Genomic DNA, 11,836 nt, shown 5'->3' with positions numbered 1-11,836 from the left:
AATGATGTAGGTATTGCAATGTAGTGGTTGGTTACTTCTGACTTTCTGATGATACATCAGAAGGAGGATTATCTGCTTCCAGACTGTGGTTGACCGCAGATAACTGAAACCGTGGATAAGGGGGACGACTGTACACACACTTCGATACACTTTGTTTTACCCTCGATTTTTCATTTAACAAAAAATCCGGAAGATGGTCCTTATCAGTACATAAAGATATGCCTCATTCTTTTTGGTAACAATGTACTATTCCATTGGATAGTGTACCCTAGCTTATTTCACCAGTCTGCTGTTAGTGAGTATTTAGGTTTCTAATTCTTTGCTTTGGAAACAAATTCTGGAACCCTTGTACATACTTCTTTGCCCATGTGTACAACTCTTAGAATCAGAACTGCTGGGTCAAAGGCTACACACCTTTAACTTTGATATGCACCATATTGCTCTCCCACTGCCAGTGTACTAGGCATGCCTGTGCCCACAGCCTTGCCCACACAATGTATAAAATTTTTTGATCTTTGTCAATCATCTGATAAGTGAAACAAAGTATTTTATTGCAGCTTTCCTTTATAATTCTCTTGTTGTGAATAAGATCGAGCATCTTTTCATATGTTTAAAAATCAGCATTTTCTCTTCTGTAAACTGTCTTGTCTGTGCCTTTTGCCCATGTAAAAAACTGCATTGTTGGTCCTTTCTTGCGAACAAAGGAAATTAACACTTTGTTTGCCACATGTGTTCAATATAATTTCCCTCAGCTGTCATTTGTCAATGTCCCAACTAGATTTTTATCACCTTGCGTACAAGGACTGGAACTTAAACCCCTTTGTATTCCCAATTCTTAATATAATATCACATACACAGTAGGTGCCAGACAAATAAATGTCTGTTGAGATAAGAGAAGTAAGAAGAAAGAGATTTGGAAGATTTTGGAGTGACCTAACCTATTTCCTCCTCTTATACTAAGGCCAGTCAGGATTCTCACTGTAAACAGCAGAAGTTAGCTCTGGCAAGTTAAAACAAAGAAAAAAGACACCCCCCCTCTTCCCGCATACACACACACATTGGAGAGACACTGGGTAGCACACAGAATTAATATGAGGGCTGCCAGATGAGACTCCGCAAACAGGTAGGCATCAAGGGAAGCTGAGCATCCAGCACCCTAGTCAAGGTCAGGGCACAGGACAGCCTGCCTAAAAGACCCCGGTTCCCTACAGAACAGGGGGCTGCAAGGAGGCTTCTTCCCACCCAGGCATCGAGACCGACATTTCCTCCTCCAGACACTAGAGGCCGCTGCTGACTCCGCTGTCACAATCACCGCAGAAATGAATTCTCAACGGCCCTTGCTTCCCTGTGACTTGCTCCACATTCAAAGTCCCAGAGGGAGGTTTCAATTGGCAGAGCTAATGGCTATGTACCCCTAGAGCCGAGAAGTCTGGGAGAGCACATGTCAGGGCTTTGTGACAGGGGGTGGCCTGCCTCCCATCAAGGCCTACACATTGGGAATTCCCCAAAGGTATTCAGAAGGTTGAGACTGTGGGCAGCCAGGGAAAGCGGACAAATGCACACCACCTTCTTCCCTCATGTCTGGCTCAAGCCCTTCTCTTTGGTGAAGGATTGCTGGGTCACCCAGCCGAAAACACTCTTCCGGACTCACATAAGCATGACTGCTTGGGCCAATCATGATGCCAGAGAGTTATGTACTAAGACCCAGATGTACTATGTACCACACCTCATTTGACTTTCAAACAGCTCTAGGCGTTACCTGTATTTAGGTAGGAAAAACTGAGTCCTCAAAGGTTTTGCCAAGTCACACAATAGTGCCAGGTTGCAAACCCAGGTCTGTCTGTTTATAAAACCTTGGGATTTCCCAGTGGGCTATATTGTTGGGCTGGTATCTTACCGAATTGGAGCTCTGTGAAGTCAGGGACTGGGTCATATTCTTCATTTTACATCCTGGCTGCATCTACTATATAGATGTTCAATTAATAGTTGTGGATTAGCCTGGACGATATCAAGCAGGAGCCAATTCTGGAAAGTTCTCTAACTCTCCCATGAGGCCTGAACCCAGGAATTATTTTGAGGTGGACAAGGTCTATTTGGGATCACTCTGGGAGGGGGGGTGGATCCCAGAAAACCAAAAAGCCAAAAAACCTTGAATCTGGAGAATTTCCTTTTCCTTTTTTTTTTGTTTTCCTTTTACCCTTTAACCCCACCTTCCCCAAATGTGTCAAAACTGTCAACAAGAAGTTCCAATCTGTTCATTATTTAATCATCCAAAGGCTATTTTTGAACCCCACAACTGCCTTAAATACTCTAGGGCAAGAAAAAGACCCAATCTCTGTCCGGTGGAATTTACATTCTAATGGGGGAGGTGAAGGTCCATCAAAGAATCAAACAAGCAAGGGCTGGCTGATTTGTAGCTCAGACGAGTGTGATGGTGTCAGGAGACACTGACAGGCAGGCCTGACCTACTCAGGGAAGTTGGGGCAGCCTCTTTTCGGGACCTGGGGCGGAAGCAGAGATCTGAAGGGGGAGGATTTAGGCCCAGAGCGGGGAGTCTGAGTCCTTGAGATGGGGGATTTCTTCCGGAGTGAGTAGCCATCGATCATCGAGCCCGTTTTTAGGAAAGGACAGAAGGACCAGGGCCGGGCGGCTCGCTGGCCCGCGAGTGCGTCACGCCGGAACGGCACCGGCCGCGGTCTCCCCGGTCCCGTCTGGGGATGACGTCGCCCGGGTGCAAGCCCAAAATAGCCGGCTCCGCCCCCATCTCCCGGCAGCCCCTGCAGCAGTCCCCCAACCCCCGCCCCCTGGGTGACAGGCCGAGCCGGCCTCCTCTGGGTCTCTAGTAGTTTCAGTGCCGCTGACGCATGCTTGCGCGCACAGCTGGGCCGGGCGCGTCCTACGCAGCAGCTGCGAGCCGGGGCGGCCGGTGCCAGACGGTTCCGGCGGGGGGCAGGGGCGGGGCGCTGCAGGAGGCCAGGGACTCCCGACGGAGGAGGTGCGGGCGGGGGGCCCCGGTCAGGCTGGGAGGCCCTGGGCCGGGCTGCTGGAGTCACGGGGCTGCGATAGGGCTCCCCGGGCCTGGGCGCCGAGATAGCCCTCGGCACCGGCCTGCGGGGGGCCGATAAGGCTGCCGGAGGGTGCCTCGTCACCGGCCCCAAGCAGAACCCGGTGGGCGCCGCTTCCCCCTGGGAGCGCCTCCGGCTCCCCCGGGGGGTCTCCAGGCCCAGGGAGGGACCCTGGGTTCTTCCGGCCTGACTCCTCCTCCTCTCCTGCAGCCCCCCGAGGCCCATCTGACTCCCGACGAGTTGCCATGGCATCCTACTACGACATCCTAGACGTGCCGCGAAGTGCGTCTGCTGATGACATCAAGAAGGCGTAAGTGCCTCCGCTGCGCATCAGAAAGCCTCTCACCCCCCCTTACCCCTCCCCCACACCACCATAGGGTCCTTCAGAGGCCTTGCCGAGGGAACTAGGTCCTTAGAAAGGATGGGGGGGCTCCCTCTATAGGAAGGAAGAAGATCCCTGGAAGAGTAGGAGAAAGTCCTTAGCGTGAAGAAGTTCTGCTGGGAGGTGCACTGTGCGTCCTTCTCCAGTGGATCCCCCCCACCTCCCCCTTCACTCCTGCCTCAAGCCTCAGCCCCTAGGTGTGGGCTTTCTCAGGATGCCTGCAAAAATGTCCAAGCCCTGTGACCAGGAGGGGCCAGTGCCCTGTACAGCCCATGGCCACACATATTTCCAACTTTTGCAGCCCCAGTGAGCTCCAGGGAGGGGTTAGGGCTGGGGCTTTCTCCTGCTTACATGATCATCTGCTGCTGCAAGTAGTCCTAGCACTGGCTGCAGAGGGGAGAGATAGGGACTCCATTAAAACATGGCAGCAGAGGCAGCCCTAGCCCCTGGGGTGGACGGGGATCTGAGTGGAGAAAGGATAGTGGCAGGCTAATGGGCAAGTGGGTCGTTCTGTTTCATGGTGAGAGGTGCTTGCTTTTGTCCTCTGACCCGACCCACTGGACCCACTTCCTGCAGGTATCGGCGGAAGGCTCTTCAGTGGCACCCAGACAAGAACCCGGATAATAAAGAATTTGCTGAGAGGAAGTTCAAGGAGGTGGCGGAAGCATATGAAGTGCTGTCAGACAGTAAGGGCCAGGAGGGGGCAGGGCAGGGCAGCACCTATCGCCTCCATTTCATGCGCCCTCGTACTCCTTCCCAAAGCCATGCTGCCGCCTCCCATATCCTCTGTGCCTGTTTCCAAACTGGCATTTAAGTGCCGCCCCCCCCCCCCCCCCGCCCAACAGGGGACTCTGCGACCTTTTTTTTTTTTTTTTTGCTTCAATTCAAGTGAGCACCTACTATGTGCAAAGCACCCTTTTATTCTTTCCCGAATCCCCTGTGCTCAGTGTCTGCTCCCCGGGATCTGGGATGATGGTTGCAGCATGGGTCTTGACAAGGGGTTGGAAGCAGGGCAAGTAACCTACGTGTGCCGAGCCTTCTCTGTGCCAAGCACTGGTGGGTGTAATCCCCAAGAGTCCTCACAGCCATCCTGTGAGGCAGGATTTATCATCCCCACTTTATAGGCAAGGAAACCGAGGCTGAGAGAGGTGAAGTAAGTTGCTCAAGGTCACACACAGCCGGAATACGAATCCAGGTCTGTTGTGTTTTGTTTTTTTTTTTTAAGATTTTATTTATTTATTTATTTTAGAGGGAAAGAGAGAGTGCGAGCAGGGAGAGGAGCAGAGGGGGAGGGAGAAGGAGGGGGAAGAATCTCAAGCAGACTCCGCACTGAGCATGGAGCCCTATGCTGGGCTCAATCTCACGACCCTGAGATCATGACCCGAGCCGAAATCAAGAGTCGGATGCTTAACCGACTGAGCCACGAGGCACCCCTCCAGGTCTGTCATTTCTTTATTCATTCATTCAGAAAATATCCATTGAGTGTTTATGGTGCTGGGCTGTTGCTGGGAACAACGGAGGACAAGCAGACACTGTCCTGGTCATCATGGGTTTATTACATTTGGCCCAGGAAGCCGGACATTAACCAAGGAAATAGACAAGAGTATTTTGCAGGGAAGTAGCTGGGTGATGTTGATAGGGAATAACGGGCACCCTTTTTGTTACAGTGGTCACAGAAGGCCTCTCTGAGGAGGCGACATTGAGGCTAAGCCCTGATAAATAGCATAGTAATAATTAGCTGATATTTGTTGAACACTTACTGTTATCAGGCACTGTGCCAAGCAGTTTATGTGGATTGTCTTATTTAACCCTTGCAATGACCCTGTGAGGTTGGTGCTGTTATTGTGCTCATTCTACAGATGAGAGGGAGCCACACTGCGAAGAGCTGGCACTGCTGAAACCTATAGCCTGTGTCTCCCGTGCACCCTGCTGTCCCCCTAGCCTCAGTCACTGGGTGATCCTCTGAGGGTCCTAGCCTGGAAGGGGAGGCCATCATCCCAGAGGGAGGGAGAAATGATCGGGTCTCTTTTTCCAGAGCATAAGCGGGAGATCTACGACCGTTATGGCCGGGAAGGGCTGACTGGGGCAGGTACGTGGAGGGGCGGGGCCCAGGGATGGAAGTGGGTCACTGAGGAGAGGGGGAGGGCAGATTTTTAGTGCAGCGGATGCTCTTGAGGCTCCTGGCCATGCCTTCAGTGGGTGGCCTGGCTCAGAGCAAGACGCATGCCCTAAGGCCCCTCCTCATCCTGCCTCTTCTCCAGGAACTGGCCCATCCCGGGCGGAACCTGGTGGCAGTGGGCCTGGCTTCACCTTCACCTTCCGCAGCCCTGAGGAGGTCTTCCGGGAGTTCTTCGGGAGTGGAGACCCTTTTGCGGAGCTCTTTGGTGAGTGGGCTCAGGAGGCCTCTGATTGGCTCGACTCCCATTCCAGGCCTGCCCTCCATCAGCCGGGAGCCCCTGAGGCAGGAGGCTGAGCGGGCAGCAGAATTCCACAGATGGAAGATTTTGGGCGGGTGGGTCCAGGGACAGCGGGGACAGAACCTGACACAGGCCTGAGCCCACAGAGACTCGCCTTATGAAATGAGGGCAACAATGGTGCATTGTCAGGCCTGCATAATAGCAGCCGTCAAAGCAGGACTCAGAGCACCGTGTGACAATCACAGTGACATCACACACAACAGATAACGTGTTCGCAGTGAGGACTGTGAACCCTGTGAGGGGGATAATTTTCTCCCCACTTACAGATGAGAACACAAGGATACTTCCAGATAACTACCTGAGAGTCACGTAGCAAACGGGAGAGTCGGGCCTCCTGGCCAGGTGGGCCTGACTTTACACCATGCTTACCTGCCTGTGCCGAAGGAGCTAGCTATCCCCGCTTCCTCTTTCCCTTCCCTCCTTCATTGTCTACTGTGGACAGAATTTAGCAGGGATATTTTTCATATCTAATATTAAAAAAAATTTAATTCGTAAGCAAGTCCACAGTCAAAAAAGAAAAAAATATCAGAAATGCTTAGCAGGTTATATTTCTAGGCTGAAAGGCAGGGTTCACACATTTTTGGGGGGCAGCTCTCTTTACCAGATGATTGTTAATCTGCTTGCTTGTTGCAGATGACCTGGGCCCCTTCTCAGAGCTTCAGAGTCGGGGCTCCCGACACTCAGGCCCCTTCTTCACCTTCTCTTCCTCCTTCCCTGGGCACTCTGGTATGTGCTGTCCCTTCGCGTTTTTGCAAGCTCTGGGTCCTGGATCCCCTCGTCCCGGCTCATTCCTTTTCCAAGCCTTCTCTCCTGAGTATTTGGAGCCCTGCCTTCGGGCATCTCTGCAGGGAGACCCCACAGAGGTTCCTGGCCCCGTCTTGACTGCAGCATGCCGGCTCCATCCTCCCTCTGACAACCTCTCTGCCTCCTCCCTTGTGTCCATGCCAGATTTCTCCTCCTCATCTTTCTCCTTCAGTCCTGGGGCTGGTGCTTTTCGCTCTGTTTCTACATCCACCACCTTTGTCCAAGGACACCGCATCACGACACGCAGGTGAGGGCTCCTTTGGGATCATCCCAGGTGCAGGGGTGTGGGGGTGAGGGGTAGAGGGGGAGCAGCATACAACTAGAAGGTCAGCTCCTTGTGGGCCGAGTCTGTCCTGTTCGCTGCGGCATCCCAGAGCGCGGACAGGCACCTGCAGGATTCGTGCGTGCTCGCTGAGTGAACCGTGCCGTCCCCCACAGAATCATGGAGAACGGGCAGGAACGGGTAGAAGTGGAAGAAGACGGACAGCTGAAGTCAGTCACAATCAATGGTGAGGAATGGCTCTGCCACCCAGTCCCTGGCAGGAAGCCCCAGGCCCAGGCCCCAAGGCCCCCTCCAAACTGCTCCTCTCGGAACTCCTTTGGGGCAGGGAAGGAATGGCGGCCACAGGCCCCACTGGCAGAATCAGAGATGGGGATCCCCGGGCAAGGGCAGGGAACTGAGGAGTCTCAGAGGGCCAGCTGATCACCATCATCCTTAGTGGGTGCCCGGGGTTTGCAGAGCATGGACTATTTTGAAAGCACTTGTGCGCATAACATGAGCTCTGTATTGAAGCAGGCAAGGGGAAGGCAGAGCTTTGATATTGGCCCTATTTTTCATGTGAGGAGACTGAACCTCAGCATGGTTAAATGGCCCTAACTCCCAAGTAGCCCCAGGCCCACGGCCTTGTCCTACTTAGTAAGGGGTAAAGCCATGAGTGACCCGCAGGATGCAGGATTCCTGGGGCGGAACCCTTCCCACAGTGTCACGCCGGATGGGATGGTCAGCGCCGCGCCCCTTCCCTGCTTGCCGCCTCTGAGTGCGCTTCCTGGTCTGTCTTATTTAGTCATTGGAACAATCTGACAACGTAGGCACTCTCACCGTTTCCATTTTATAGATGAGGAAAGCGGGGCTTAGGGAGGTTGAGTGACTTGCCCAAGGAGACAGCTCGTATCTGCTGGCGCTGGGTACCTGCCCACGCACATGACCACCATGCTAGGTGCCAGAGTGCATGCGTGCCGGTTCCAAAGGAGGGGCTGTAAGCGGTCAGAGTTGCCACTGCATGAGGCAGCCTGGCCTGGTTCCCCTGGCCTGGGTCAGAGGGCTCCATGGTGGCCATGACTCCTACAGGTGTCCCAGATGACCTAGCGCTGGGCTTGGAGCTGAGCCGTCGCGAGCAGCAACAGTCTGTCACCTCCAGGCCAGGGGGCACACAGGTCCGGCAGACTCCTGCCTCCCGCACCTCTGACAGCGATCTCTCCGAGGATGATGAAGACCTGCAGCTCGCCATGGCCTACAGCCTGTCAGAGATGGAGGCAGCTGGGAAGAAACCAGCAGGTGGGCGGGGGGCGCAGCGTCATCGGCAGGGGCTGCCCAAGGCCCAGGACCAAGATCCCGGCGTGGGGGGGACCCCTGAGGCTGCAAGGGGGGATGCGGCCAAACGCAGCCCATCCCCAGAGGAGAAGGCCTCTCGCTGCCTCATCCTCTGATCACCAGGCCCAAACCACCCTGATTCAGGGCGACCGGGGGGTCCTGCTCACTGTCAGGAGCAGAGGGGCAGGGCCTGAGTTGCAGGAGCCCTTCTCCAACTCAGTGCTCCCCCAACAGGTTTCCCTCCCATGTCCACTTGCACTCCAGTGTGGACTCGGGATTTGCTCTGCTCAGCCCACAGCTGATAGGTCCCTGGCGAAGCCCAGGGTGGGGAGCCTCCGGGCAGTGGGAGGGCCTCCCAGGAGCCAGGATGCACTTAACTCCTATTAGATAGGGAGTTTCTAAGGGGCATTAGTGGTTTGGGTCGGGCCTTTTGTGCCCAGGTCTTCTGCCACCTGTGTTGCTGATGACATCAAGGAAGGAGGACTTGGCCTGGGGTTCTCTGAGCCGGAGTTGGCAGCTACGCCAGGGAGTCTCCCGTGCTCCTTGTCCAGCTGCAGACATCCCACCCTGGTTTCGGTGCAGCGTTGAGCTCTGACGTCTCTGTTGCTTCCCTTCTGGTGCTGCTGCTCCTCCCTCGCTCTCTTCTCTCTGCACTTCCCCGCGGGCCGCATCGCTTGCTTTCACTGCCATCTGGCTAGGACTCCCTTCTTCCTTCCCCAAGAAAGCCTCAGTGTGACCAGGAAGATGCTGTGGCCGGTAGGGCCATAAGGTCTTCTGGGGAGGCTAGTTGGGTGGGGCGGGAGCCTCTCATCCAGATTCGGAACCGGAGCCCACTCCTCCTCCCTTCCTCTTGCTGCCTCAGCCTGCCCCAGGCCTCGGGACTAGGCAGAGGTGAGGCTGGCTATCCCTGGAGAGGTGGGATAAGGCCAGGGTGCCCCAGGAGGGAGGCCTAGGAGGGGACTGTACCCCGTCCTATTTCACCATGCATCAGGGCTCAGGGAGAGGCCACAGGGCTAGCCCAGGTCTGCATGCTCAGCTCCATCCTCCACGGCTGGCTGCTGACCCTGTCTCCTGTTACCCCGCCCCCGCTCTCTCCTCAGATGTGTTCTGAGCTGGATGTCCGGGATCCAGAGCCGCTGCACAGTTCCAACAGGACAGCGCCCTCCCCTGTGCGCTGGGAGGGTACCCTCCATTCCTCTCCCTCACCCATGCTGAGCATAGAGCTGGGCCTGGGTGGTGGGTGGGGGCCGGGTGGGAGGCATCCGTAGTCTTAGCCTGTGAACTCTTCCCTGGGTGTTTGGTGCTGTCTCTTGGGGACTACAGGTCCCAGAATGCAACACACCCTGCCTCGTTTCTGATAGATCATGCTAGGGGAAGCGGTGTGTGGTTGTGGAGCTGTGCATCTTGGGACATGTAGTTCTAGCCCAGGTCAGCTTGTCACTTGCTGTGAGAAGGGAAGATCTTGTCATCTGATTTGACTCTGGCAGGGGTGGCAAGAATGTGGATGAAGGGGTAGTGGGCCAAGCTTCGGTTCCCCTGACACCTCTTGCTAGTGCCGGGCTTAGAGTGTACAAATCAAAGCCTTGCGACATCTGGGAGAGGCTCTTCTCCTGTGGGCAGTCGGAACAGGCCCGGATGGGATGGCCAAGCAGGGCGGGGCCCCAGAAGGCTGACTGATGGGCGTAGGCAGGCAGAGAGCTTGGAAGGGGAGGCCACCGGTGTGGGAGTGTTTGTGTTTGTGTGTGAGAGAGAGAGAGAGAGAGAGAGAGAGAGCCGAGAGAGAGCACGCATGCGCGTGGCCGGGATTGGTGTGTAATGGGTGCTCCGGGCATGTTGCTGCTTGTATGGCTTCTTTGGCCTCTGACCCTGCTGCCCATTCTTCTTCTCCAACACCACAAATGAGCTGCCTCTCCTCCTCCCTGCCTGGGGAGCCCCGTGGCCAGGGAGGGGAGCGGTGGAGCCAGGGTGTTGCTAGCCCTGTGACACTGCATCTCAGAGACCTATCAAAGCCAGCTAGGCTGAGCTCAGACCGAGAGAGAAACACTGGAAGTCAACAAATAAAGCTGTTTCGAGCGCTCGGTGGTGTGCTGTGTTCCCATGTTCTTCCTTTCCAGGGTGGCCCCAAAGGGGACCCTACAGGACCAGTGGGTGACGTAGCCCCCTCTATTGCCCAAACACCCAGAGGTCACAAGGCTTCCCAGATGACAGCAGAAGTCCCCCCCCCTTTGACCAGGCTGCCCTCCCGAGTACATTGTTGAGTCCCAAGAAACGCTCACGTTCTTCTGCCCTCACCTTCCCCAGGCAGCCGCTGCTCCCCTCCCTGGAGGGGACCCACCATCCACTACTCTGCCCCACAGCTAGGACCGGACTAAGTTACAACTCGACTGCAAGTATGGGAATGACCGAAAGTAGGGAATACGTGGTGAAAACTTGTAAAAACTACTCCTGAGGCCCACAAACTGAGCCCCTCCCCGGGTTACCTTACCTCAAGGCCGGTGGCCAGTCTCAGAGGCCTGCCTTTCCTATATGGAGCGAGCGGTCCAAGCCCACCCCACACAGGGTCCAGGCCCCAAACTCCTCAGGACCTAGGGAGGAAAGGGCCAGGGACCTCCTCCTTCCTTTTCTCTAGACACCTTCGGAGATGCCCTTTCAGCCACGGGACAAACAACTCTCCATCGTCAAGCAGAGCGCCGTGGCTCCCCGGCGACTCTCTCTTCCATTCCAGGATAAGTGCCTAGCTTCGTCTTCAACAGCCGAAGGGCCTGAATTGTACTTTTCTCAAAGCAAGGGAGCAGCCTGCGCTGAAAGAGGCACTTCAGGCCTCTATCTTGAAAGAGAGAAGCTGCTGGAAGTTTCTAACATGGCTGTTTTGCCCACTTCTAGTCTTTGAGACGTCAAACACTGGAGCGGAGCCTCAGCGGAGCACAGGTGAGGTGTAGGGAGGCCTGTGGTCTGCTCACTGGTCCCTTTGCTCCCTGTGCCGGGCAGATGGGACCACCCCCCACCCCCGTTTTTCATGTGAGGGGACAGCTTTGCCAACGTTAAGTGTTCTAATTCCCAAGTGGCTCCAGGCCCAAGGCTCTTTTGGCCTCATTTCTGTGCCCACCAGGACACATTTCTGTGTCCAAGGAAGCCTCCTGACATGCAGGTGAGGGCTCCCCTGGGGCCCTACAGGGAGGAGGGTTGGGGGAGGGGGAGAAAGTGCCCCCTGCCCCCAGCTGGATGGATGCCTGTTGTGACGTCTCACAGGCCTGGTCTACAAGCTGCTATCGGAGTCTAGCTAGTTTTGCTTGTGGTGGGTCAGGCACTTGGCCTGCCCGAGGTACATTCTCCTAAGGCTGAAGGGCACGAAGCAGCTGCTCACGAACTAAGAGGAGAGGCAGTAAAGAGGTTAAGCATGCCGGGCTTTGAATCCAAACTCCACTATATGCAATTGGGGTTACCTTGGGAGAATGTTCTGGGCTACCGATGGGGTAGCATCATGGTGAAGCTGTGCGTGGGAGCACCTGGGAGACTG

The 11,836-nt window shown here is 55.3% G+C and overlaps 1 protein-coding gene across 10 annotated transcripts; it reads left to right on the top strand.

The window, feature by feature from the left end:
* The first annotated feature begins 2,808 nt into the window (after positions 1-2,808).
* On the top strand, positions 2,809-10,706 carry DNAJB2 (DnaJ heat shock protein family (Hsp40) member B2). 10 transcript variants are annotated; one of them, XR_014143370.1, is made up of 11 exons: positions 2,811-2,995; positions 3,276-3,375; positions 4,024-4,133; positions 5,483-5,536; positions 5,709-5,831; positions 6,558-6,650; positions 6,873-6,975; positions 7,167-7,237; positions 8,077-8,283; positions 8,760-9,210; positions 9,420-10,397. XR_014143370.1 is itself a non-coding variant. In XM_081813561.1 (11 exons), exons 2-10 carry the CDS (start codon positions 3,311-3,313, stop codon positions 9,202-9,204), a joined length of 849 nt encoding a protein of 282 aa, XP_081669687.1. In that variant the 5' UTR covers positions 2,813-2,995; positions 3,276-3,310; the 3' UTR covers positions 9,205-9,210; positions 9,420-10,397. The 10 variants fall into 10 exon arrangements, 3 of the variants coding, with proteins under 3 accessions (XP_081669685.1, XP_081669687.1, XP_006739745.2); XM_081813561.1 differs by having other exon boundaries at positions 2,813-2,995; positions 9,182-9,210; XR_014143371.1 differs by lacking the exon at positions 2,811-2,995 and adding an exon at positions 3,020-3,168.
* The last annotated feature ends 1,130 nt before the right edge of the window (positions 10,707-11,836 follow it).

Source organism: Leptonychotes weddellii, chromosome 3, assembly GCF_054177405.1.
Source record: "Leptonychotes weddellii isolate Sample4059 chromosome 3, ASM5417740v2, whole genome shotgun sequence".
In the NCBI taxonomy this organism is placed as follows: Eukaryota; Metazoa; Chordata; class Mammalia; order Carnivora; family Phocidae; genus Leptonychotes; species Leptonychotes weddellii.
This window is presented reverse-complemented; position numbering and strand designations above follow the sequence as displayed.

What these genes read in the sequence shown, in the direction of transcription:
- DNAJB2 (XM_081813559.1), top strand. Translation starts at nt 3,311, where the DNA reads ATGGCATCCTACTACGACATCCTAGACGTGCCGCGAAGTGCGTCTGCT. An exon ending in ATATGAAGTGCTGTCAGACA is followed by an intron (nt 4,134 to 5,482) that starts GTAAGGGCCAGG and finishes CTCTTTTTCCAG; the next exon opens with AGCATAAGCGGGAGATCTAC. An exon ending in GGAAGGGCTGACTGGGGCAG is followed by an intron (nt 5,537 to 5,708) that starts GTACGTGGAGGG and finishes CCTCTTCTCCAG; the next exon opens with GAACTGGCCCATCCCGGGCG.